Here is a 25,311-nt window from a genome sequence, read left to right on the forward strand (position 1 = left end):
GCAGTACGCAAGCAAAGCGAGATTGCTGCTAGAGCGGTCTGAAGCATAATGTCCATAACCATAACGACTCTCTGATACCACCGAGTGACTTCTGTTATTATATCTCGTCCTGCTCATTCTCTTCGCCGTAGTTCTCTTCCTCTAATTCATCCTTCGACTTCTGCTTCAATGTGCTATCCTCGCTGTGTTGTCCGGTTTGTTTCTTGTCTTCCTCCATTTTCTCAGTTAAGAATTTGTTGATATCCTCCTGTAGCTTCTTGCTTGAAGCCCGTAGCTCGGAGACATACTTTGTTTTGGCTTCCGCGCTGAGTGATCCGTCGTCCTGGGTTTGTGGTGCCGTGATTGTGTACTGGAAATGCTTCGATTCGGAAGGTGAATTATAGGACGCAGTGAGTGCCGTTGGAGAATGATCTGAGGGGTTCGACATGACTCAGAAGCGCTGTTCGACGAGCAGTTCTTGAAGATTGAGCGGATGTAGCACTCTACATTGTAGAGAAAAGTGAGTGCGGGTCGGAAACAGCGGGGGTTAGAGGGACTCCAACTGCCACGCCGACGTCAACACATACCATCTCACCTGCGCAACCCTCAACTCACGCGTTCTGCTCCTATGGACAAGCTCAACCTATCACCCCCAGCGTGTAAGGCGAGAGAGAGATGTCTGTGAAGGCTTGTTTGTCGTGTAGCGCCTCCAACACAGTTGATCCGGTGACCTTTCATCCCATGCCACCCTCTCCGGATCCCTGAAGCGACCGGCCTTTCTACTTTGTCTATTCGACCATGGAACCACCTCCTCAGCGACGGATGGGACTACGGTCGCCAGTCCCTCCTGCCTCGTCTGTTTCGCCGAATCCATCACGCGCAGGCTCGAAGCAGAGCAACCGACCCAGTTCGAGCGGCAGTGACACCTCGGGCTCTTCACGTCTTTCAGTTGTCAAGAGATCTCCCTACAACCAACAATTGCCGACGTTTGTTTCACACAACAATTCAAGCCACGCCTCGTTACCATCCCACAACCGGCCGTCCGCACAGTATATGCCTCGTGATGGCAGCGCAAAACACAATCTAGCCCTCCGCCCGAATTGCAAAAGCACCGCCCAAGACAGCACTCACAGGGTTACTTCGAACCCTCGATGCCTTCCGCCTCCCTAGCCAGCCAGTCTCAGCTACACGATCACACCGGGATGCCTACACTCAATCCTTCTCAAATTGCCGCCCAGGCTGCAATGCAGCATCTGAATGCGACGAACCATTCCCGCAAGAGATCGCAGACAGTACCATTTCCACAAGAGCAGACCCAGCAGGAAGGTCGCCGTAACAGCAGAGGGTCGGCAGGCTCTCACGAGGGCCAATCCCCAACCACAGCGGAGCAACAGTATCGCAATGGACTAGTGGGCACCAACGCAGCAGCAACGGCAGCTAGCGTGGTATTCCCAAGGAATTTTGCATCAACTAGCCAAGTGTCGTTGGTGGAGGAGGAAAAGTCAAAGAAAGGCCTGAAGAGATTTAGACCGAAACACATTGTGCTATCAAGGGACAAGGACAAAGAGGCTAAAGAGAAGCCGTTGCCGTCGCCAAACCGTCTGGCACCAAGTGGTTTGTCGAAGGTTATGAATGCCTCTACCTCAAGCCTTGCGGAGTCACTGTCGTCTAATTCCTCCTCCTTATATCAGCTTGCTAACCCATCGTCATCAACCATCGTACCATTTCCAGAGCAAAGGGAGCAGAAAGACAAGACTCACAAGCACCATGGTCTACGTCAAAAATTAAAACTCAAGGATAAAGATGAGACCTTTGCCCTTCCATTGTCTTCTGCCAGCTCAAACTCTCGTCCAGTGGATGTCAACAACCCACAGTCTCTCTACTCTTTTGCTCCACCATCACCCAATCCATCATCCAACTTTGCCAAGTCAGTCTCTGGGCTCGATCTTCGGCATGGGGGTCGAGCTCTGCGGGAGAAAAAGAAGGAAGAAAAAGCCCAGGCAGCCTTCGCCAATCTTGAACCTGTCTATAGCCGGGGAGAAAGCGACACCTCCGAATGGCCTTCCCTAGGGACCAGCTTTACCAATCAATCGGTTAGCAATTTCAACACATACAGCGAGATCAAAGAAGCAGGAGCGAACTTTGGTCTTTCCAACATGTCTGCAGATGATGCCTGGGACCTGCTCAGGGCAAAGATATTGGTGACATTTGAAGGGGAGGACGTACGAATAGCTGTCGAGGATCTAAACAAGCTCGTCACAATTCACGTGCAGAGGTGCGTGCAAAGGAAAGATCCTAGTATTGTCATTGGTGATCTGGAAGATCTCTTGAAGACTGGGTTTCTAAGCCTCAATCATACCTTGCGCAATGCTGCCGATAACAGCCTAGTACCTAAGCTGGTAGGCATATGGATGGAAGTATTCGGCAAAATCCTCCCATTCATGCAAGCTGTCTTTCTTCCCCTTGATCAAGAGTTCAAGGGCAGAGGCACAATACTAACTACCCCCAAGATGGCCGCAGAATTCTGGGGAGCTCTACCGAGCCATGAAAGTGGGAGTAAGCTATCGTCATCACCAGCATCTGGAGAGGGCGCAGACTTTGTGGTTGCAGCGGGCGAGGAGCTGGAGGTGAGACGGATCCTGCTCATCAGCTACCGGGATACTATCGTACTGCCACGCTACGAGGTGCTGAAGTCGACCTTCTCGCGACTGAGTCTGGACAGCATCAACGCGTCCATCATGCAATTTGAAAATGGGAACAGAAACCGCGGCAACAGCGGTGGAAGTGACAGGCCTGGTACTGCTCAGGGCACCGAGCCAACATATGGAAGCTACAATTCCCAGACCAGTACATTGCTCGGCAGTATGACGTCCGGCGGCAGGTCTCGCGCAACATCCAATCTGTCCGTGGTGAGCAATCCCGCACAGGACGTGGCCTTCCAATCATTTAGCTCTCCTCCAGCAGCAAGGCCGACAGATAGCTCATCATCGCACGTCACAGAAACAGTGGCTCGAATGCTCCAGTGCCTCTCGGTGTTGTGTTCGATTCAGTCTGGAGACGAAGCTCAGAATCGGATGGAGGAACTCAACAAGCAATTGAAATTGAACTGGCTAGGTCGGGGCCGTACCGGTAGGAATCGGAAGGGTTTTGTTGGGAGCAAAGTGCGACCCATGGGACGTGGGCTTGACCGCGAAGGGAGTCCCACGCCTACGCCTACTCGACAGGGGACTGTGAGCAGGCAGAGCGACGATGCTGGATGAGAGACGTCATGTAGGGTTTAGAGCATATCGATGCTATAGTCAGGATGACGGATGACAAGCGGGTGATTAACGACATGAATGAGATTATGCATTGGGTCAAGTCTCGATCTGCAGGCCTCTCGTTATTCTTGCGTTAGAATCTCTGTGGGACTGAAACTTCCAACAACTACTACAAATATGAAGCCTAGAGCGCTTGAGTCTCTCCGTCAACCAACATTCATAAGCGCGCTGATCTGAGCATTGCAAGCAGCCGTCTCCAATTACCCCGATCGACGTGACAAAAATGCCCTTCATTCACTCCAGCCTGGATGATACCCTTCTCTACTATGTTGACTACAGACCGGTCTCAAGCCGCCCTCGTTTTCAGCCAGCAGCCAGCAAAACAAAAGATTTTGGCAACAGCGGCAAAACACTGGTTTTCATCCATGGGTGGCCAATGTCGCATCACATGTACGAGCACTTGATGGTGCGGTTCTGCGAGACGTACGGCATCCGATGTATCGCGTCCGACCGAAGAGGCTTTGGGAAAAGCGATTGGAACACCAACCGGAGCACGGAGATCTCTTACGACACCTTTGCTCAAGACACCGTTGACTTGATCGATCATGTCAAGGTTGACGATTTCTTCTTCGTCGCGAGCAGCATGGGATGCGGAGAATCTCTTTTGGCGTACCTTCAGATGCGTGAAGATCTGCAGAAGAAATGTCAGGGTTTGATATGGTTGGGTCCCAGTCTCCCGTTCCCATTAAAGACGGACACAAATCCCATAGCACCGTCCCGAGAGCTCTGGGACATGATCTTGTCTGGCTTCCGCTTGGATCGCACGGCTTTCACCAGAAACGCGCTCCCAGGCGTGTTTGGTGTTCCTTTCAACCTCGGCATCGAGGTGCCCGAGACAGTTCTGCAAAGGTTCGAATGGATTGTCGCACAGGCCGACGCCCTTGCGATCGAGAGTTGCGTCCAAATCATCACGGACAGAGACTTCACCGATGACCTCAAGAAACTGGATAGCAAGGATATAAGAGTTCTCGTCATCCACGGAGACAATGACCAGAGTAAGTGAAATCCAAAATCATCTGTCGTCTCACCTACAAGTGCTCATGCATCTATCTGCACAGGTAATTCCGCCGAAGCCACTGCGAATCTCATTCCAAACCTCGTCAGTCAGGCCCAAGTCAAAATCTACGACAAGGCAGCACACGGTATGTACCTCACACATGCAAATCAAGTCACCGACGATATCCTCTCCTTCGTACTCGGACTTTGAAGAGCGGGGAACATCTGGGCGAAAACATCTCTCCAGGCCTATCAGGGTGTGTGGCTTATTGGCATTTGTCTTTGTCCCCACACTGGGCCGAGCAACCTCGTATTCCGGCGTGCAACCATAACGTTATGGTCTGCAGCTCGGGAACTTTGGTGTTGGGAGGTGTGTTTAAACCCAGACTCGACGTTACGGACGGCAATGACAATCTTTCGACTCCCAAGAGACGAAGCACAAGACAGAGTACGAGCTTGGATGTTATATTTGCAGTCTTTGGGTTGCCATTCTCTTCATTTCCTTTAGTAGCTTCACATAATCCACGCTGTTTCAGGTCGGTTGTCCAGGATAATTCAAACAGCCGTTCGTTCCCTGTTTCGCGCAAGGTACACCGGATCATGTCTGAAAAGAAAGCCCACGTCAAGCGCAAACTCGCACCGTTGGCGGTGCCGCAGCCTGGGGAAGATGCGGCGGAGAGGAAACGAGTTCTCAACGTCCTTGCTCAACGACGATATCGCCAGAGGCGAAAAGAGCACATCAAAAAGCTCGAGGCCCAGGCAGCAGATGCGAATGGGGACTCTGGTGTCCTGTATCCGCAGAACTTTCCTCTGCCGACGGACCCAGACACGTCCCCAAACGCCATTGCAACACAGTCAGATACTGGTGCTCAATCATCGCAGTCATCCTTACAAACATCCGAGACATCATTAAATGGCAGTATCTGCAATTATCAGATCGAGGCGACCGGGGGAACTGCGTCGCTCCCTGTTTTGCTCGATGCCTTTGCTAACTACGACGAATATTCGTTCACTGGCATTCCGATCGAGGATCCGGCTCTCTGGGAAACTTCAGGAGTGCTGCCTTCGTTACCAAGCTCACCACTATCGTCGTCAAAGCATACATCGTCGAGTGAGGGCGAAGCCTGGTTATTGACACCTCTTCCGGATTCCCAAGAACCTTCGGAGACCGGCCAGAAGACGCCTCTGGCGCAATCAATCTGTGATCAGGAAATGATATATTCTTTCCCAGACGAAGCGCACCTAGAGATGGCAGAACTTACCTTACTTCGGGGGTGTATGGCAATTGCCAGGCGGATGAAAGTCCAAGACATCATATGGTCTTTGACCGCGACGTCGCCATTTGCTGATTCTTCCGCGCCTCTGGCACAATTTAGTCACCTACCAGATAATTTGCAGCCGACCCTGATCCAACTGACCATTCCACACCACCCAGTTATCGACCTTCTTCCGTGGCCGTCGGCGCGTGACAGAATGATCAAAGTCTTGTCACAGCCTCCGGAAGTTCGGCCTCCAGGGGCAGCCTCGCCAATGGCCCTGGTGGACTTCGTGTATGACCTGGAAGACAGCGCCGAGGGGGTAAGGATAAGCGGCAGCGATCCGTATTCCGGGAAGAATTGGGAAGTGGGTGAGAAGGTATTCAAGTCCTGGTGGTGGGTTTTCGACAGGGATATTGTCAAGAGAAGTAACGAGTTGCGTGCGTCGAGGGGCGCGCCAATGCTGGGGACTGGGAGTATTCTGGGAGAGGTAGGATGACTGGAGCATGGCAAAGAGTTTGGGTGAGGGCGAGAGGTTTTCTTGGTGGCTGTGGAGTGACAATAACCACCATCTGGAATGACTGGCTGGTTGCTATCTTTGGAACATGTTCTAATGTCACGGCGTATCTGGAAACAGGGTCACCGTCCGCTCGTGCTTTGGTACTTTCCTGACTGAAAACAGGAGCCATAAGGCAACCTTACACCATGCAACGTGGGCTGTAGTATCGGTCTTCTAAGCCTCTGATCAATGCTTGTCCAATTTCTCCACTCCTCGAAGTTGTGTGCAGCTTCTACTCTTTTTGCCTTTTTCCTTTTCCTTTTCTCCCTCTGACGATTGTCGAGACTGAACGTAGTATTCGGTAGTCGTAAGGGCAATTTCGTGCCAGCCACCAAACCCAGCGTGGCGGAGGTCGGGGACGCTGTGGTGCTAAACGAGGCGTTCTTAATGCATGTTGCAATTTCGGGGCCATTCCATCGCCCCACGAGGCATCTGCATATCATTGGAAGGCTAGGCGGAACGGGTGTATTGACCAATTACTGCGAGAGAGGAGGTTTCTGACGGAGTGCGCAGGCCCAGTACCGAGTACATAGGTAGATGAAGCTTAAGTGAAGCTTCGACGCTCTAATCCACCACCTCAATACGAGGATGCTTTCCCTCTTTTCATCTTTCTTTCTGATCCCGTCGTTGCGAACGAATACTTTGCGCCGAGTCAGGGTTCATTCCCGTCTCGTGTGCAAGGAAATGTTCGCGATCGATGTCTTCGAATGCACTGCAAAAGTATAGATCAGCATCAGTGAGAACAGTGCAGGGACTAGCCCCCAGCACCTCGGAGGCTTTGATTTGGGTGCCTGGTGAAGGATCAATTGCATTTGGTTACCGGGGATGAGCTCTTCGTGTTGCTGACTGGATCTAGCCTTTTCCAGCAGTATTCTGGGCGCTCATAGTGAGGGTCTTCCCTGTTCGCTGCAGCCGAACCGGCGTTGACTCCTTATCTACCAGGACTGAACCATGGTCAGGAACTGCTCCATTCGGCAAAATCCCCATGTTTCTGACGGCTCTCAAATGCCATCTCACGGAGAGAGCGAGAGCCTGGCCGTGCAGCCATGGCCTTACGCTATCCCGTGCTAGGCGAGTTGGGCCTGTCGGTACCTGCATGAGGCTGCAGGTTCCCTGCGTCGTGCAAGGAGCTTGCAGCCCTAGCTTCCCCTGTCAGCTTGCCTCTGGCGGAATCCATCAAAAGTCCCACGTCCAGCTTTGTCGTCTAGGAACCGAGCACGCGGTACATACAGAAAACCGTCCATCTGCGAATTTGCAAGTGAAGGTCCCGACACGTTCCTGACTTCGTCCACTCTTTTCCTCCCGCGCTCTGCTTTCCTTCTGTTTCTTTTTCGCTGTGATATTGATATCTGCGCAGCCCTATCCCAACGGCCGCCATCGCAGAAGAGGCTCTAACCTCGCCGTCATACCTGGTCGATTTCACTCATTCTTGGCCCACGATGCGGCGGTCCATCGCTCTTTTCCTTGGTCTCGCTGCATTGGCCTCTGCTCAGGACACTGCGACCCCCACTATAGTGACCGACGCATCGACGACCACTCCGACTGACTCCGTCACTTCTGCGCCCGCCACCACTTCTTCGAGTACGAGTGACAGCGCAGATTCCAACAGCGCAACAACTGCCTCAAGCACAACGCAAGGTCCTATAACACACACGGTGGCGGTGGCTTTGGTACGGGGGGGGCTTCCAAAGAAGGCTGTGTTATGGGCGTATATAACTAATACATCGAGTAGGGAGGATTCACATTCGTGCCCGACGTGACCTTGGCCAAAGTAGGCGATACAATCTTGTTTCAATTCTACCCAACCAATCACTCCGTCATTCGCTCAGAATATGGGTACGCTTGCATTCCATACGAGGATACCGGTGTCGACAAGGTCGGATTCTTCTCAGGCTTTAAACCTGTCGATGCGATATTGAGTGAACCACCTGAGTGGTCGATCGTGGTCAATGACACCAATCCAATCTTCTATTATTGTGGTGCACCGGGATCATGTATTGACCATCAGATGGTTGGCGTCATCAATCCCAATGCCACGACATCCTTACAGCATCAGAAAGACTTGGCATCACAATCTCAGTTCATGCTACTGCCCGGTCAACCTTGGCCCGACGAGAGCGAGGATCCGTTCACCACAGCGTCCGCGACTACTAGTGCGTCAGCGACTGCTTCACCCACCGGAGCTGGCTCCTCGAGCGAGACAACCGCCAGCGAGAAGTCATCGTCCAAGTCAGGCCTCTCTGGTGGTGCGATTGCTGGGATTGCAATCGGAGGCGCGGCTGTAGCTCTTGCGGCTGCTGTTGCCTCTATCTCTGTGGTCGGCAATCTCGCGCTCGTGGGATCAACAATAAAAACATCGATGATCGTCCAAACACAGGCCACGCAACACAGGTTTCCTACAATCCACAAGCGCCGCATGGTCATCTGTCTTATATGACCGATCCGACCAAGCATATGTCTATGCACAGCAGTGTTGTAGGCTTGGGACCTTCTCCAGCCCTGCCTGGATACGTGCCTTCACATGATCCTACCATGTCGCCCCCTCTCCATCCAGCATATCCAATGCCGATCAGCGATTCCTTGAGCCCTGGTCCGATGATGCCAGGAAGTGAGCTCGCGTCGCCACACAGTCCAAGCCCGAGCCAGATGTACGCTGTTCCGGCGTACAGCAGCGGCGTTCCACAGAGCATGTAAGTATTCCATGACTCCCCACTGCAGGAATAGGTTGAGAATCTTGACATATACTAATGGTATAAGCAGAAACGGAACACCGGTTCACTCGATATATAACACCCCGCCGCCGCCGCATGTTCACGAAATGGCAGCCTCCGAGCCTCTTCTGCATCCACAATCACCACCGCCACCGCCTCAAGGGGACGGAATTATGGGATTCATTCGAAGGTCAAGCGTCAGCAAGACCGGGGGTGTGGAACGCTACGGGTGAAGGACGATGGCACACCATTTCCATCTGCGATGGGGAACAGGATCCGTGGTCCCGCCAAACGGACAGAGAGACAATGTAATCTAGGTGTTCTATGTATCCTGGGTCGGGGCATATGCTTGGGAATAAGTTACTGTGCGTCTATATTTGACAGGTAAAGCATCAGGTTAAAATATGAGGGGATGAAAGGCTGAAATGTAGGTTTGAGGAGGCGAATCTGGCGTATCTTTCCGCAAAGAACGATGTCTTGTAAAGCATATAAACCCCCGAAATTAGTGAGAGACTTGAGTAGTCATTGATCCAGGTCTTTTACTTTTCAACGCAGTCTATGAGATTTATGTAGATCTTTGTGTCACGCCAATGGTTCATGAAGAATAGTTAAACGACGCAGCACACTATCAACTCTCAGGCTTCACCGGTTGACTGCTCTGACGAATGTGACAGCTTCCAGCTCTGCCTCTTCAAGAATCCTGACTACCCAACAACCCAACCGTCAAGCCCTTCATCCTCCGCTTCAGTAGGTCCTCTTCGCTGCCGAGACTGATGAGGCTCTTGCTGCGGCCAAGGTTGTCCGAGCCCTTTGACCTCTCTTCCTGTCTTCGCCGACCGTTCTCCCCATTCGCGGGCCCGTTTGTTCGAGCTACCAACATCGTTGCTTCTTTACCAGAGCTGAGACTGGACATAACCAATGGTGCATCGTCATCCATGCTTTCTCCTGTGGGAGTCCGTCTGTGGTGCCTCATTTCGGTTGTCGTTGCAAGCTCAAGCGAGCTGCCCGAGTCGTGCGTGAAAGTCCCCTGTCTCAACCTGCTTTCGATCGCCGGACCTTCGAACTGATGTGGTGGCCTTGCGAAGATGTCCTGGATCCACTTCCCGCAGCGGAATATATGTTTCCAGCCCTCAGGGAAGATGCTTACAAAGGACACAAACCCATGTGATATCCCGGGAATGAGTGTTACTTCAACGTGGTCCTTCTCATTGAACTCGGCTGTCGATTTCTCGAGGCCGACCTCTTGACGCTCACGAAAGAGGTGGAGTTTCGCTTGACGCAACCGGCCCGCGAAGATGACGGTGTCATCGACCAACGGATCACGTTCGCCGGTCAGGAAGTATGTTTTCGGAAATCTGGCCAGGAGACCTTCGGATGCCACAGCCGGACAAAGCAAGTGGTCTGTGGTAAAGTCAGGGCGATGGTATGGCCCTACATAGAGAATAATCATCGCACGCATCATTTCGGGAGTAAGGATTCGGTCGCCAAAGTAAGAGATGATGCTGGAGACGGCCAGTCTTGTTTTCAGCGGCTGAGGCTTGGAGAGGGCCACAGCCTGCTTTTGTGCCTCTACGTCCGTGCTCTTTCGGGCAAGAGGCCTTTCATCCTGAATAGGGCTCTCGACCCGAGGGGCGAAGAAATCGTGGTTGTGGTCGTCCTCATCGTCACTCATGGGCCTCGGAGTCGTTGGAGTATATCGGCGGTCGATATCCTCACTCTTGCGTTTGATGAAGCGCTCATATTTCTTCGCCGTTCGTGGGTTGCGGATCAGTGCCATTTGATCATCTGTCATCCAGCTGCCAATATTGAAGTCCAAGGCCGGGTAAAGGAGAACCAGACCCGCGGGAGATGGCAGAATTCCACGAGAAGCGCTGCTCTGATTTGATTGTATGACCATCAGAGTCGTGCCACATGCCAGATTCCCACCCGCACTGTCGCCTGTGATCACGATCCTCGGGCACATGTCTGGTTTCATGCCAATGCAACGACCTCGAGTTGCCACGATCTGGGTGTAGACGTCAAAGCACTCGTTGAGTGCATACGGATAGGGATATTCGGGAGCCTTGCGGTAGTCTAGACTGAGGACTGGCAGCCCCGTTTTTCCGGCCAAGGCGAGCAATTTGTCGTCACTTGTCCTTGGATCCATGGCAACAAAGCCTCCACCTGGAATATCAAGAACCACGTTCTCCTGCTTCTCCAATTCGGCGAGAGAGCCGTCGAAGTACATCCACGCAACCACGGGCTCCTTGTAATGTGAATGCTTTGGGCGAGGGATTCGAATCCGCCGCGGCTTGTATTTGGTGAAGCGAGGGCGCAATAACGCAGTGAAGAATTTCAGATACGGTGTGGTTGGTTTGTTCCATGCCACTCGTAAATGGTCGACCGTCAAGACAGCGCGAACCTTGCGCACTTTCTCATCCGCCCGCTCTGCTGCGAAGAGATAGTATACTGAGAAGGTAATTGAGCATAAATCTCTGAGGGTCTTATTTCTGATTTTCATGGCGCTCCAAAAACCCGCATCTAGAGCCGTAGTGATCCATGTTGCCCGAAAGTATGCTCGGCTGTACAGGTTGGCAAGGGGTTCGGGGGATTCGAGGCCAACAATCTTTGCAAAATTTCGGCATATATAGAGCCAGAGGAAGGTCAAGACGACAGATTGCCAGACGGTAAACCGTTTCGAGAGGCGCTGGGATATGGATCGAATGAGAGGAGGACCATGTTTGTCACCTCTTATCTTGTCATGAGCAATCGTCTTCCCAGAGCAGAATGGAGGGATTACCTCAGAAGGTAGAGTGACCAGAATGAGACAACGGCAAAGACTTGGACTTTGCGGAATTGAGACGAAGGCCGGCCCAGTACATGATCTGCCCACCCTAAATCAGCGCATGGGAATTTGTGGAAGGGACGTGTTTGAACAGACCTATCATATTTGATATTCACTGAGTGCCACAGACATCAATGAGAAACTTCGGAAGAGCAGTCAATTGCAGGGTCTCCAGAGAAAGCCAGAACAAGATTGCGCCATTCCAAAGCACGGACAGATCTAGCCTTCGTCCGCATGCAGAGTGAGAGAGGATAAGAAACACAGGTTCAGAACTTTAGGCAAAGGCATAGAAGGCCACCAGCTGACGAGGAGCATAGAACCTGTGACCATTGCAAAGAAGAATCCTCTGACGTTCGTAGGGCCCGAAGTCCGGGTGGCAGTGGCATGCTCAGGTACCAGAAACGGAGAGCGAGGATGCGGAATCTTCATCGCGGGCCGAAGTGCATGTGAAAGTTTGACTGTCAAGTGACGCACGAACATGTGAATGCAGTGGTGGCGGTGCCTGTGGCTGAGTATTGGCATTTGCAAGTACGTACGAAACCAGGCACATATCTATATACTACAATTTGTATACCAGCACTGAGACTGAATCTCTGAATTTGCAGAATATCCTGGATGCCTCAGCCTTCATACTCCAAAACAAGTCGACATGGGTATTCGCTGCATTAATAAGCCGAGTGTATATTACACGAGCCCGTCCCTGTGTCTTCTCAGGCAACGCAACCTGAGCGTCGTTTCCTGGCAGCATTATCTCTTTCAATCTCAAACCCGAATTCTCACTCCAAGGAATTTATCCCAGTACGACTCCAACCAAGATAACCATGTTGTTCCCGGAGGATTGTGGGAGGATATTCAACCAATCCAAAAACCTAAAGGTCTCGATCTGAGACAATATGAGGTAGGCTTGTCTGAGACGGCCTGGTGCGGCGAGGTGCACGTCAGAGCCAGGGGACTTTGCATGCTCTGCCTTCCCTTGAGAATATTTCAATGTGAGAAATGAGTGTGCATAACAATCTCATCGTCCTGATTATCCCGAAACCAAGAAGCTTTGGACTGCTTTCTGCGAAACGTCATCAAGAGAATGGCAAACGATCTCTAATCCAGCCTGTCACACCTCCGCTGTTCCCACCATTGCGACTTCTGCTACTGCTTCCATTCTGGTTTCTTGAGCTATGCCGCCTTAGGTCACTTTGCATGCTTGAGTGACGGTGGGTTTCAGGATGTTGCATATCGTAGTCTTGTCTCCGCCCATAGTAGGACTCTCTGGCTTCTCGTATAGTGCGGGGACTTTCTGGAAGCGGTGCAGGGTTGAATCGATCGCTTTCAGGGGGGGTATAGGCACGTGGACTTGACATCGAAGAGGCTCGCCGGCTGTGTCTCCGCCTTGAAAGTCCCGGCCGCTGGCGATCTTCTGGTTCCGTTATGGGTTTCCGACAGTGAGGGCAAGTATCGTGCTCTTTCAGCCATGCTGTTACACAGTCACCGTGAAACCAGTGATTGCACGGAAGGACAGTCACCTCGTTGTTCAACTCAACATTGTCCATGCATATTGAACACTCAGCCTTCCCTTCGTCGCCTAGCATTTCTCGATCTACTTTCTTCTTTTTGAGAGATAGAATGGCTTCTTCTGATGCTGGCGGAGGTGCAGTACTTGTGTTGTGTTGTTCCATGAGCTGCGTCATAACCCGATCGAAGGCTTCCTGACTGTACACCATGTCCCCTGCTCGAGCATTGGCGGGGTTGAGCATTTGATGGAGAAGGTCGAATGGCAGAGGGGTCGGGCCTCCCCTTCGTCTGTCGTCGGTGTCTGGAGTATGAAAGCCTTCTGGTTGCATTGATTGAAATATGAGGGAGAAAAGACTGCGAAAAGATTCAGCACAAAATCACCACTTCGCCTCGAAACATACTCTTGTAAGCCCGCCGGCTGCAAATGGAGATGAGGGTCGTCCCTTCCGCCAACGCCTTGCCCTCGCGGGAATCCGAAGGGATCTAGATTGAACATGGGAGGAAGCATGCCTTGATCCTGTAGTTCGTCCAGCCGGGTAAGCACTTGTCCTATCTCATCAATCACTTCATATAGCTCATCTGTTCGTACATTGCGCCCATCACTCCTCCATGTGCGGGTGCTGAGAACCATTCTTCCACGTCCGCCGGCGGTTGTCAACTCGAACGTTGTGACATCTGTCCCGATATCGTCGTTTGCGTCTTCAGACCAAGGGTTATGGTTTCGTAGCGCAGCGTAGTCATCGAAACTGCTGGGGGGTGATGACGGGGGTTCGACGGGCAAGGATGGGGACGAAGACCGGTCAAAATCATGGCTAGACTGGGCCTCGCCGGGTTCGAGCTGGAGCGTTATGTCAGCACTGAGTTGGCAATGAGCCGGTGATTATGCTCACAATTTCTGTGAAGTCTCCTTCACATCGGGGGCAGGTGAGTCCTCCGTGCGCTCGATCCCATTCGTTCTGGCATTGGTGACAGAACACTCGTTCGCCTTGGATTCTTGACATGACGGCGATCTGAGGATACCCAAGTCTGACTGAGATAGGCGGAGTAGTATTTCAGACGCACGAAGGGCGTGAAAATAAGGCTGTCGTCATGCGCAGGCTGAATGTGGCGTGGGTATGCGGAGCGGAGTGTTTCGTGCCTTCCAAAAGTGGCGTTGCTCTGGGAGAAGGGTTGAACGTGTTGGTAATGGAGGTGATCGAATAAGGCTGAAATACTCCTTCCGACTGGAGAGGCGGGGAACGAGATCTGGGTGAAACGATAATGGGGTTATTAATGAAATAAAAGTGACCAGATAATTGAGCAGAAAAGTCCAGTTGGTAGGCTTCCGTTGTATGTCTGTCCGTCACTGGAGTGGGATTGCATCACCACACCACTGGCTAGCGCTGGCTCTGACTTATCGATAAAGCAGACTTGAGTACAGTACACCTTATTGTGAGATGGAGCGCGAAATCACTGGATACGGAACGCAGCCAGCTTATACTTATTTGTACTTAGTTGATTGTATTTGGACTATCCCATCGCTGATTTGGCTTGCTCATGTGCATTATTCGACGCTGTTCCAACTCATTCTTCCAGACCAGGCTTTCGCAGGCATTTATCATACACAGCCCCAAAGCAAACCAAGGGCTCAAACATGTCACCTCTTTCGGGACCCTCTCATTAACATGCCTCCAACAATACCCGCCGCCACAGCGACACCGCCAATGATGGCAACACCCATCAAACCCTCCCTTGACACCTTGTCATCGATCAATTGTCTGAGACTAGCCGCCTGAAGATTTGCGGGCTCCTTCTCTAGCAACAGCTCATTATACCGTCTCGCTTCAGCATAGTTCCCCAGTTTGTAATTCCCGAGAGCCAGATAGTATAAGCATTCTCTTCTTCTTTCCGGAGTCGTCTTAAAGATGTCTGAGAGCAGCTGAACGCCGAGTTGTTGCTCGTTCCGTTGATTCGACTTGATCAAACCCTGCCACCATCAGTTTGGACACGTGTATTGCAAGGCCAGGTGACAATCATACCCATGCATAGTTGAACTTTGTCTGGACTCCAACATATTCACCTTCTTTCTCGTACTGAGCGCGTAGAACTTGGAGTTCTGCTGGTTTGAGAGGGCTGCAGTAGACAGGGTTAGACCTGGTACGAACGGTGGTCACACCTTCGCCAACCTTTCTGCATCTGCGGCGTATGGTAGATTGGACGGCATCGCAGTTTTCCAACTAGCCGATTACAATGTTTGCGCAGAATCAAGAGACAATGGTAGGATTCAAAGGGGTGATTTAGTTGGGAGTCTTTTGAGCGCAGTTGAGCCGACATCAACCTGCGAAGTCCAGAGTCCTGTGGCTCGGGCGGTGGCTTAGCATGACGTCTGTGCCTCAACGCCTAGGTTCCCGCCCACGTAGGTACCCCTAAAAGGTAGTTTTCGCCGGTTGCTCCCCACAACCGATGTCAACAAAGGATGCACAACTTAATTCACTCAACTCAACGGCCAACTTCGAGATAGACTAACACCTATTTCTCTGAGGACAAGCAAAGCTATTCGAGATGCTCCTTGACGAAGATCCATCCACGGTAAGTGATCCGTCTTATCGACCTACGGGCCAACCTGACGTGATGCAGCTCATCCGTGCAACAATCTCCAACTTCAACATTGCGCCCGACAAAGCCGCCCTGTCGCGCGTCAACGACTCCTTGTCTACCTTACAACAATCCCGCGAACTTCGTGTCCGAGACGCTGAGACTGCTCTAAGAAAGCTATCGAGGCAGCTAGCGACCCTTTCTTCCCAGCACCGAGAAGTACTCTCTGGTCATGACAGCGGCAAACATGCTAGCGAGATAGTGCAACTCGATACAAGGAAATTCCGCATTGCCAAACAGGCCTCGGAACTAGAGGCTGAGAGTGAGAGATTAGAAGCTGAACTAGAGCGGTTGAAGTTGCGATTGTCCACCTTGGAAGAGCAAGGTGTTGAAGGCGACGAGAGCACAAGACAGACCAGGGAGGTTGATGATCCCACCATGTATGTTGTCTTCCCACAAGCCACTGAAACCCTCGCTGATGTCGGAACAGATTGCGTCTTTGGCTGTACAGATCACTCGGCATCGCCCTGGAGCAGGATGAAGCAGGTAACTACAACAAGGCGACTATTGCAAATACGAAGAAGGGGGATGTCCACGTTGTCAACATTGACCCGAAGTTCTCGAAATGGTTTTATGCAGATTACTTTTGGCAGACCATGCAAGGTTAACAGGTTTCTGCGTCACGAGTTTAATGAGCCTTTGATGTGGCGTTTGGGTCGGTAATGACAGAAGATTTTATCTCAGCATCAACGTTGCTTAAACAAGTCCCAAATACGAATCTCGATCAGGATAGCTGTAGTGGGGAGTGATACGTGTTGGAGCCGGAGCTCTGAGCTCCTTCAGCCTTCATCTGTACCCGATTTCATTGCTTCTGGTGCGGGTGACCCCTGAGATTGGGCATGCCTTCATCACCGCATTGGTACGTAGTGACACACTGTGGCACCTAAATAATCGTGCATGCTACTCCGTTGATGGCCTTTGTAGATCCCGCCATTCGCATTCTGCTTCTAGATCATGCCTCCATTCACTACTTGAGATAGTCCCTCGAGAAAAGGCTCACATGCTTGTCCACCGGCGGTGTTTTTGGAGCTCGACGCATAGTTGCGTGGAGCGGGTAGTCAACAGCCCAAAAAGGTTAAGCAGGCGAGCTGTTCGGAAAAACTCAATATTCCGTATCCGACTGCACTTTTCTACAGGTACTCAATCCCTGCTGTAACGAGCACGAGATCTTTCAATGCACTCGATCAGTATCAACTCAATCCCGGGAAGATGCCGCGCAAGCCTTCAACACCGCTCAAGGTGAAGAAGAACCTCCTATTTGATGTTGTAAGTCTTGGTAAGCCCATCTTATAGATTTTGTTACTTACTTCTTCCGCAGAAAATCCGACAGTCATGGAACAAATACAACCTCTACAACCTGGCTCGACAGATGCCCTACTCAGGAAGATCTCATAATTTTTTCAAGCAAAAATGGATGTCAAAATCCTTAGCGCGCAACTATCACGGCGAACACATCCGCGAGAAACAGTGGCTGCGAATGTTTGACAGGAGGATTCGGTCCGTGGTACCCATGGATGCAGAGTATTTGGCCTCCAATGATGGTGCGCTGGAATCTGCAGGGCGTGGCTCAGGTTTGGAGGCAAGAGGGAAGCAAAAGACCACAACAGCGATACCTTACATGCAAATGACCTTCGCACCGATGGAGCGGAGATTGGACACAGCCATCTTCAGAGCCATGTTTGCCAGCAGCGCTCGTCAAGCCAGGCAATTTGTCGTACATGGAGCGGTAAAGGTCAATGGCAAGCAGGTGAGGCTGAGACCGTCGATTTCAACGTACTAGATTTAACGCACGAAACAGATGCGATACCCAGGATATTTACTTAATCCTGGAGATATGTTCCAGGTTGAACCGGAGCGAGTCATGTGGGCAACAGGAGCCCCCAAAGTCCCGCTAAAGGCGACCGAGAGCGAAGAAGGTGCAGACGAAGGTAGCACGGAAGAGATATCGGCAGAATCTGCCGAAGAGGAACACGCCTCGCAACAAGCGGCTGAAGAGGATGTTGATGTTGACAAAGACCCGCGTGAGGTGCTGAAAGACTTACGGGCCAAAGCAAAAAGCATCCTCGCTACATCAAAGCGAGATATTGGGGCGAAGCGGAAGCAGGATCTGCGCGCGTTTTCGGTAGCTGTCAAAAAGCTGCTGTCACGATCCTCTTCATCAACAATCCTCACAGACAGTCTTGAGGCCCAATTTGCTGAAATCCAACACCAGCTGAACATCCGGAAAGAAAACCGTGACTACGGTGCAAGCAGCCTACCTTCCGCTCAAGACGACAAGGGATCGTCCTCGGGACCAGAACCAAAGACAGGAACGGCTGCCGATGTGGCGGCCGCGGAAGCTGAGCAGGAGACCGTCCTGACTGACGCCGATTACAATGAACTCTACGCTGCACTTCGCTCCATGCACGAGAATCCCGTTGATGACTCAAAGCCCTATGCTACGCCATGGATGCCCCGGGAATATATGAGTGCATTTGCTTTCATCCCCCGCTTCCTCGAAGTCAACCACAATATCTGCGCTGCAGTATATCTGAGGCACCCTGTTGCAAGACCGGGCTTGGCCGAGGTACCCAGTCCTTACCAAGCTGATATTCATAGTACAGCCTTTGCGTGGTATCTGAGAAGGCGGTAAGGTCTAGCGTCAACGCTGAGCGCAGACTTTTGTACTACTATGGTCGTTGCTGCAATGCGATGGGGGCTGGTTAGCCTTATGTACAACGTAAAAGATTGTTTGACGATCAATTGGTCCTCGATTTCTATTCTAGACCTCTCTAGCATCTATGTGCCTAACATCAATTCATGGAAATCTTACATTTACAAGAGAGGGTTGGATCGGTACTCCGGGGCTGTTTCACCATTGACTTCTGGTTTCTTCGCCTGATTCTCCTTTTCAAGGTCCAGCTCGGAATCCTCCAACTCTGCCAGGTACTTCTCTGCCTCCAGAGCAGCTATGCATCCGCTTCCCGCGCTGGTGATAGCCTGGCGATAGCGTTTGTCCTGCACGTCTCCCGCCGCAAAAACGCCCGAGATGCTCGTATAACTCGTGCCTGGTTTCGTCGCGATGTAGCCGTCTTCGTCTGTATCAATTTGGCCTTTAAACATCGCGGTGGCGGGGTCGTGGCCAACGGCGTAAAACAGTCCATTGGCCTCCAGGACTTCCTCTTCCTTTGTGACCACGTTTCTGACTTTCAGGTGTGTCATCAATCCTCGCGGTTTATCTTCTCCTTGTACCTCGACTGCGACGTGGTTGAATTTGACCGTCACCTTTGGGTTCGCCAGTAATCGTTTCGCCATGGTTTTGGAGGCTCGTAGCTTGTCCCTCCTGACCAACACGGTGACGTGGGAGCCGTATTTTGTCAAAAACATGGCCTCCTCGGCGGCGGAATCACCTCCTCCGATCACGACGAGTGGCTTGTTCCGGAAGATGGGGACAGCCCCGTCACAGACTGCACACGCCGATATACCATTCTGCCAATATGTCTCCTCGCCAGGTAAATGTAATCGTCTCGCATTAGCGCCGGTTGCGACGATGACCGCATCGGCTGTGTGCGCAGGCTCATCTGATTCTCCATCCTGGTACTCTCTCCACAAACGAAATGGTCGGGATTTCAGGTCTACTCTTGAGATGGTTTCTGTGATGATCTCCGTGCCAAATCGGAGAGACTGTGCTTTCATCTCTTCCATCAGCTCTGCGCCGCCAATACCCTTGGAGAAGCCTGGGTAGTTTTCCACGTCGGTCGTGGTTGTCAACTGGCCGCCCGCTGCGGTGCCACCAGCGAGGAAGCCTTCATACATGACGGGTTTGAGCTCTGCCCGGGAGAGATAGATCGCCGCGGTGTGAGCCGCAGGGCCAGAGCCGATAATGGCGACCCTCGTATGGGGAGGCGCCATGGCGCGTAAAAGAGAGGAGGAAAAGTTCGCTTTAGTGGGCGGCTGGCGCTTTTCGAGAGATACCGACGCAGCGGCAAGGGAGAGACTGAGGGACGAACGCAAAGGTCGCGAGACACGGAAAAGCTTCGAGGAGAACAGTTTGGCTGGTGAGGGTGAGAATGCGAGGACAGGCGAGGAGGGGGTTTTTGAGGGTTTCCGAGAGATTGTGAAAGGGAGGGTGAAGTTCTAGCAGCGTCGATTGACAAATTGTGAGAAGTTCGTGTGTTTAGATGAATTGCAAATCGCGAAAAACTGCTGGCGACCAGTGGCGGCTGAGGGCGGGTCGAAGCGAGGCACCCACAAACACACAGTACCGAGTACAAGTAGGAATATGTAAGCTGGGGAGCCGGAGTCTTTTGGGGCCTCAATATTGCCTCCCGACAAGCACCCTCTTTGGCCTGTGATCACGGCATCATCCACCAATCTGCTCCTCTCTGCCTAAATAACGCAGGTCCTGATTCTCTACCCCCTTCAACTCCTGGAACGGACCTAACTGCACTCACCCTGTAGACGGTGATGGGTTTGTTCAGCGCGCTTTTTCATCCGAAGAAGCTCCCTATGTTCGTGGTTACCCTCGATGCACTTGGGACATTGTACAATTTTCGACAGCCAGTATCTGTGCAGTACCTTCAAGTCGCCGAAAGTTGTGGGTTAAAGGTCAAAGTCGATCTCAAACAGCTAGATCGATCGTTCAGATCTTCCTTCAAGCACTACAACACCGTACACCCCAATTATGGCAAGAAGACACTTGGGAGCCCCGAGGAATGGTGGACTAAGGTCGTCAACCAGGCATTCGGCGATCTCGTGGAAGGGGGAGAGACAGCGCTGCCGAAGGAATTGGGGTCTGCCCTCTACGAACACTTTTCCTCCAGTGCTGCGTATGAACCATTTGCCGACGTGAAGCCCTTTCTTCACAGCATGGCTGCGCTCAAGAAACAGTTTGCAGACCCAGAAGGACCCCTCGTGGCGACTGGGATCGTCACAAACTCCGACCCTCGCGTCAGAGAGGTGCTTCAGGACATGGGTTTCCGCGTAGGGCCTTCGAGCATTCCGGATTTCGAAAGTGTAATGAAAACGCACATGGAGAGTCTCCGCGACCCGTCATCCAACGTGGTCTTCTATAGTCCCTTCAGAGACTATTACAATCCCCAGAACGATTTTGATTTCCTTTGCACGAGCTATGACGCCGACGCAGAGAAGCCGCAGGAGAGAATCTGGATGGAGGCCATGAGGCTTGTCTTTCCAATGCCGATTTCTCGATCCGAACAGCACTGTGAGCCCGCCTCTAGCATAACAGACGCGTTCAAAAAGGTCTCATCGGCTATCGGCCACCAGTCGGACATTTCTAGAATGCTGCGGATTCACATTGGAGATGAGTACTCGAAGGATTATTTTGGCGCGGTCAAGGCTGGCTGGGAAGCTCTTCACCTCGATCGAGCGAGAAATAGCTCCAACTTGGGCAGCGATGTCAAAGTCGTTCAATCCCTCGACGAAGCTGCCATGGTTGTAAATCTGATGGCCCGAGAGTATTTGGGCGAAGGCGAGGCTTGATTGGACTTGCGAACATGCGCCCATTGGTCCGAGAAAAGATGCAAATCATTGGAGTCTTGTAAATCTCCACGTCAGCAAAGCTCGGGAAAGTCCTGGTCCAATGAGAGGAAACCGCAGTGGATGCATTCTGCGGTCTGCTTAGAGCTTCTCAGGTGCTTTATTGACATCACTCCCTTATCAACAACAAGTTGCCGATGTATCTTTGACTGTGTCACCTTCGGCTTCAGCCCTTTGACAAGTGACTGGGCTCTCTATAGCATATCCAACAAACATGGGACAGGGAAAGTTCGACCACCTTCCGCTTGCCGCCAAAGGTCCGCTCAAAGTACCTCTCTACGGCCGCGTGCTTCTGGACAATCCCTTCTACAACAAGGGAACATGCTTCACGTCCCAGGAGCGTCTGGATTTTGGCCTCAAGGGTCTCCTCCCTACCAATATCCAGAAACTCGATGAACAGGTTATGCGAGCCTATCAACAGTACTGCAATCAGCCAGATGACCTTTCCAAGAACACCTTCATGACCTCGATGGCCGAGCAGAATACCGTGCTCTACTACCGTCTCATTCAAGATCACCTGCGGGAAATGTTCAGTATCATCTACACTCCAACCGAAGGTGATGCAATCGAGAATTACTCGCGAGTCTTTCGCAGGCCGGATGGCTGTTTTCTGAGTATCAAGCATCCGGACGAGGTGGAGGAGCGACTGAGTAAGTTTGTTAGCAAGAATGAGCCCGACGGCGGAGTCGACTACATCGTTGTCAGTGATGGGGAAGAGATCCTAGGAATCGGCGATCAAGGAGTTGGAGGCATCCTGATCAGCGTGGCCAAGTTGGCTCTGATGACCATCTGTAGTGGGCTGCATCCGGACCGTACCCTCCCCGTCGTGCTCGATACGGGAACGGACAACGAGAACCTTTTGAATGACAACCTCTATCTTGGTCATCGCTTCAGACGCGTTCGAGGCCAACAATACGACGATTTCTGTGATAAATTCATTCGCACAGCCAAAAAGCTCTATCCGAAGGCTTATATCCATTTTGAAGACTTTGGTCTTCCTAACGCCAGAAGGTTGCTCGACAAATATCGCAGCGAGTTCCCTGTCTTCAATGACGATATCCAAGGGACCGGGTGCGTGACTCTAGCGGCTATCATGGCCGGCTTACATATTAACGGGGTGAAGATGTCGGACTTGCGAGTGGTTATTTTCGGAGCTGGGACTGCTGGGTGCGGAATCGCTGAGCAAATCCAAGCGGCCATCGCCACTCAATCCGAGAAGAGCAAGGAAGATGTTGCGAACCAGATATGGTAGGGCTTTTCTTCTTTCACGGAAGGAAAGGGGCTAATTGTGTTAGGTGTGTCGACAAGCCGGGATTGCTTCTGGACAATATGGGAGACACCCTCTCCATTGCACAGAAACCGTTTGCACGCAAGACATCCGAATGGCAAGGAAAGGACACCAAATCCCTCGCGTCAATAATCGCGGAGGTTAAACCCCACGTCTTGATTGGGACGTCCACAGTCCCTGGTGCTTTCAACAGGGATGCCGTACAGGAGATGGTAAAGCATGTCGAACGGCCAATGATATTCCCGCTCAGCAATCCTACACGTCTGCATGAGGCCAAACCTGAAGACCTCATCCGCTGGACTGATGGTCGAGCTCTCGTTGCAACGGGATCCCCTTTCCCGCCAGTCAAGCACAATGGTAGAGAGATCGAAGTGGCGGAATGCAACAACTCTGTCTGCTTCCCTGGGATAGGTTTGGGTGGCGTCTTGTGTCGAACAAAATTGGTGACGGATAAGATGCTTGTCGCAGCTGTGACTGCGCTGGCCAAGGAAGCCCCAGCCATGCAAGATCCGGAAAAGGCACTTGTTCCAGGTGTTGAACAGGCTCGGCCAGTCAGCGTCAAGATTGCTATGGCAGTGATTCGATGTGCGGTGGAGGATGGACTGGCAGAAGCAGCAGATATTCCCGTCGACTCTGATGAGGAATTACAAGAATGGGTCGAGGCACAGATGTGGGACCCAGTCTACCGTCCATACGTGAGGCCTTGAGGGATCTTTTCAAGGGACAAATCCTCAAATATGCTGGACACATGGTATGGTTGTTGTCGCTCGACTCGACATGCTGAGCCTCCTAGGAACACTCTCGCAGGTCCGAAAGGTGGGTGGAATGGGCATTCATCTTGTGGCATAGAACTGCCTTGCAGCCACATTGTCGCTCAGAGAACCCTCGATGGTAGAGCGCATATGATAGACAATTGCACTTACTTTGCCTTAAAACAATTCAGAACATATGTAGAGGTACGTAGGAGTACATGACATTGTTCTCCCAATTGGCTGCCCCAGATTGGGCGGTCGGAGAAGATCCTTTGAGTTTTTGAAGTAGTGGCGTGACTGTTCTATCTAGTGCGAACTCCAGACAATTTTCTGACACAAGCTCATTCACTAAAGATTGGAGTCCCAGCTCGAAGGGACTGTTATCATCTTTCAATCTTAGGTGCTATCAACCTGGTCACTGCTGCGAGATCAATGCTTCGAGCCGCTCAATCACGACGTCGTCGACCTCAAGATATCCTCCGGCTCTGATTTCTTCTCGGCGCCGGTTCGAGCGCTCAAAGGGGAGCCTCAGAGCATGTCCAGGAAGGGTCGGGGTAGTATGGAAAGCGGTAATGAGATTTCCCACTTCGCGCTTGAAATCAGCCATCGGTCTGAATTTTGCCGGGTCGATGGCCATGATGAAGTATCCAAACTCTTCCAGATTTGGCGGCAGTGCAGGAGAGCCGGCCAGAATCCCTAGTAGTTGGACCGCTATAGCCAAACCACTCCCTTTTGCACCACCCCACACTGCCAGAGCCCCCTTTAACGCCTTCTCAGGATCGGTCGTCATTTCTCCGTTCTCGTCAAACGCTGTGTCCGGGGGCAATTGTTCGTTTTTGCGCATAGCTAGCATTACTTGGGCATGAATGATGCGGGAAGTGCCAATGTCGTAGATGATTGGGACACCGTCTGTGGGAACTCCGATGCAGAAGGGGTTGGTTCCAACGAGAGGTTTGTAGGTGCCCTGTGGAGCAACCCAGGGGCTGCAGTTCGAGGCGATGATGGTCACAAGGTCCTCAGCCGCAGCCATCTCGGCGTAGTAGGACAGCATTCCAGTGTAGTATGTATTGTTGGCTCCCACAGCTGAAACACCACAAGCTTTAGCCTTTTCAATTGCCACTCTTGTCGCCTTGTGGGCGACTAGATAGCCAAGAGTGTCCTTGCCGTTGAGCTGGGCTGTTGTGGGCGACTCCGAGGTCACCTCGATGTCAGATGCTGGCGCCTTACCGGACAGTCTTTCTGAAATGCTCAGAATTCGCGCAAGTCCAGCGATGCCATAGCCTCTGAGCTCACTGTCGATCAGATGGTCACGGATGGTAGGAATGTCGCCTTCCTTGTACCCGAGCGCGCGCAAAGCCCGATCTGCCAATTGCTGAGCTTCCTCGACGGCAATCTTCATCTTCAGACCGAACAGAAAAGAAAGAGGGGATAGGATATGTACAAGGCTATTGGCAGGGCGTCACAATTCTAGTACCAGCACAAATACTACAAGAAGATGGGTGTAGAGTCGGGTTAGAATACAGACTGCGTCTGATGGATCAGATTTGGGGAAATTGGAGCAAAAACGACTCTGGACCCGCCGAGGTCCATTCTTCGCACTCATCATTCACTTCGTTCTGTGACATACTCCAAATCCCTTGCGACTCTCTCGCTCGTGTTGTCCTGTTCTTCTCGTGAGGCAACGCGACGCTATCCGGCGGATTCTGGTCGACCGTCATGCTGTGTGGCAGGACTGACGGGCACCATCACAGTAAGATCGCCGTTAAGTCTTGTGCTTTGAGGTGTGAGAAGGCGCAGTTAGCCAGCTTGGACTGAACTTCTTACAGTTATGCAATCATTTCTTGCTGCAGCACTCCTTCGTCACCGATGATTGTGAGGTTCCTGCCACTGTGCTTAAGTCCCTGGCTCAATCCTATGTCGAACCGAGGGCGATGTTGCGAAAGGAACA

The 25,311-nt window shown here is 51.9% G+C and overlaps 15 protein-coding genes across 15 annotated transcripts; 9 read left to right on the plus strand and 6 right to left on the minus strand.

Moving 5' to 3' along the window:
* Nucleotides 1-97: 97 nt before the first annotated feature.
* AYO21_04947 (hypothetical protein) lies at nt 98-427 on the minus strand (the record flags this gene model as incomplete). The annotated part of the gene is made up of 1 exon (XM_022654918.1): nt 98-427. The coding sequence occupies one exon, from the start codon at nt 425-427 to the stop codon at nt 98-100; it is 330 nt and encodes a 109-aa protein (XP_022512822.1).
* A 350-nt stretch (nt 428-777) lies between these two features.
* AYO21_04948 (hypothetical protein) lies at nt 778-3,239 on the plus strand (the record flags this gene model as incomplete). The annotated part of the gene is made up of 2 exons (XM_022654919.1): nt 778-965; nt 1,067-3,239. The coding sequence occupies 2 exons, from the start codon at nt 778-780 to the stop codon at nt 3,237-3,239; spliced, it is 2,361 nt and encodes a 786-aa protein (XP_022512823.1).
* A 283-nt stretch (nt 3,240-3,522) lies between these two features.
* AYO21_04949 (hypothetical protein) lies at nt 3,523-4,506 on the plus strand (the record flags this gene model as incomplete). Its single annotated transcript, XM_022654920.1, has 2 exons — nt 3,523-4,294; nt 4,358-4,506. 2 exons carry the CDS (start codon nt 3,523-3,525, stop codon nt 4,504-4,506), a joined length of 921 nt encoding a protein of 306 aa, XP_022512824.1.
* Nucleotides 4,507-4,895: 389 nt separating this feature from the next.
* Nucleotides 4,896-6,050, plus strand: AYO21_04950 (hypothetical protein; the record flags this gene model as incomplete). The annotated part of the gene is made up of 1 exon (XM_022654921.1): nt 4,896-6,050. One exon carries the CDS (start codon nt 4,896-4,898, stop codon nt 6,048-6,050), a length of 1,155 nt encoding a protein of 384 aa, XP_022512825.1.
* Nucleotides 6,051-7,549: 1,499 nt separating this feature from the next.
* Nucleotides 7,550-9,054, plus strand: AYO21_04951 (hypothetical protein; the record flags this gene model as incomplete). Its single annotated transcript, XM_022654922.1, has 4 exons — nt 7,550-7,780; nt 7,843-8,445; nt 8,502-8,800; nt 8,871-9,054. 4 exons carry the CDS (start codon nt 7,550-7,552, stop codon nt 9,052-9,054), a joined length of 1,317 nt encoding a protein of 438 aa, XP_022512826.1.
* A 458-nt stretch (nt 9,055-9,512) lies between these two features.
* On the minus strand, nt 9,513-11,321 carry AYO21_04952 (hypothetical protein; the record flags this gene model as incomplete). The annotated part of the gene is made up of 1 exon (XM_022654923.1): nt 9,513-11,321. One exon carries the CDS (start codon nt 11,319-11,321, stop codon nt 9,513-9,515), a length of 1,809 nt encoding a protein of 602 aa, XP_022512827.1.
* Nucleotides 11,322-12,825: 1,504 nt separating this feature from the next.
* Nucleotides 12,826-14,152, minus strand: AYO21_04953 (hypothetical protein; the record flags this gene model as incomplete). Its single annotated transcript, XM_022654924.1, has 4 exons — nt 12,826-13,056; nt 13,163-13,505; nt 13,553-13,989; nt 14,042-14,152. The coding sequence occupies 4 exons, from the start codon at nt 14,150-14,152 to the stop codon at nt 12,826-12,828; spliced, it is 1,122 nt and encodes a 373-aa protein (XP_022512828.1).
* Nucleotides 14,153-14,787: 635 nt separating this feature from the next.
* On the minus strand, nt 14,788-15,354 carry AYO21_04954 (mitochondria fission 1 protein; the record flags this gene model as incomplete). Its single annotated transcript, XM_022654925.1, has 3 exons — nt 14,788-15,117; nt 15,170-15,263; nt 15,317-15,354. 3 exons carry the CDS (start codon nt 15,352-15,354, stop codon nt 14,788-14,790), a joined length of 462 nt encoding a protein of 153 aa, XP_022512829.1.
* A 338-nt stretch (nt 15,355-15,692) lies between these two features.
* AYO21_04955 (hypothetical protein) lies at nt 15,693-16,393 on the plus strand (the record flags this gene model as incomplete). Its single annotated transcript, XM_022654926.1, has 3 exons — nt 15,693-15,719; nt 15,768-16,165; nt 16,216-16,393. The coding sequence occupies 3 exons, from the start codon at nt 15,693-15,695 to the stop codon at nt 16,391-16,393; spliced, it is 603 nt and encodes a 200-aa protein (XP_022512830.1).
* Nucleotides 16,394-16,994: 601 nt separating this feature from the next.
* Nucleotides 16,995-18,417, plus strand: AYO21_04956 (hypothetical protein; the record flags this gene model as incomplete). The annotated part of the gene is made up of 3 exons (XM_022654927.1): nt 16,995-17,051; nt 17,104-17,532; nt 17,584-18,417. 3 exons carry the CDS (start codon nt 16,995-16,997, stop codon nt 18,415-18,417), a joined length of 1,320 nt encoding a protein of 439 aa, XP_022512831.1.
* A 182-nt stretch (nt 18,418-18,599) lies between these two features.
* On the minus strand, nt 18,600-19,676 carry AYO21_04957 (thioredoxin reductase; the record flags this gene model as incomplete). Its single annotated transcript, XM_022654928.1, has 1 exon — nt 18,600-19,676. One exon carries the CDS (start codon nt 19,674-19,676, stop codon nt 18,600-18,602), a length of 1,077 nt encoding a protein of 358 aa, XP_022512832.1.
* A 597-nt stretch (nt 19,677-20,273) lies between these two features.
* AYO21_04958 (hypothetical protein) lies at nt 20,274-21,266 on the plus strand (the record flags this gene model as incomplete). The annotated part of the gene is made up of 1 exon (XM_022654929.1): nt 20,274-21,266. The coding sequence occupies one exon, from the start codon at nt 20,274-20,276 to the stop codon at nt 21,264-21,266; it is 993 nt and encodes a 330-aa protein (XP_022512833.1).
* Nucleotides 21,267-21,537: 271 nt separating this feature from the next.
* AYO21_04959 (hypothetical protein) lies at nt 21,538-22,575 on the plus strand (the record flags this gene model as incomplete). Its single annotated transcript, XM_022654930.1, has 1 exon — nt 21,538-22,575. One exon carries the CDS (start codon nt 21,538-21,540, stop codon nt 22,573-22,575), a length of 1,038 nt encoding a protein of 345 aa, XP_022512834.1.
* Nucleotides 22,576-22,652: 77 nt separating this feature from the next.
* AYO21_04960 (hypothetical protein) lies at nt 22,653-23,318 on the plus strand (the record flags this gene model as incomplete). Its single annotated transcript, XM_022654931.1, has 1 exon — nt 22,653-23,318. One exon carries the CDS (start codon nt 22,653-22,655, stop codon nt 23,316-23,318), a length of 666 nt encoding a protein of 221 aa, XP_022512835.1.
* Nucleotides 23,319-23,778: 460 nt separating this feature from the next.
* AYO21_04961 (hypothetical protein) lies at nt 23,779-24,762 on the minus strand (the record flags this gene model as incomplete). Its single annotated transcript, XM_022654932.1, has 1 exon — nt 23,779-24,762. One exon carries the CDS (start codon nt 24,760-24,762, stop codon nt 23,779-23,781), a length of 984 nt encoding a protein of 327 aa, XP_022512836.1.
* Nucleotides 24,763-25,311: the final 549 nt, after the last annotated feature.

This window comes from Fonsecaea monophora (assembly GCF_001642475.1).
Source record: "Fonsecaea monophora strain CBS 269.37 chromosome Unknown Scaff29, whole genome shotgun sequence".
In the NCBI taxonomy this organism is placed as follows: domain Eukaryota; kingdom Fungi; phylum Ascomycota; class Eurotiomycetes; order Chaetothyriales; family Herpotrichiellaceae; genus Fonsecaea; species Fonsecaea monophora.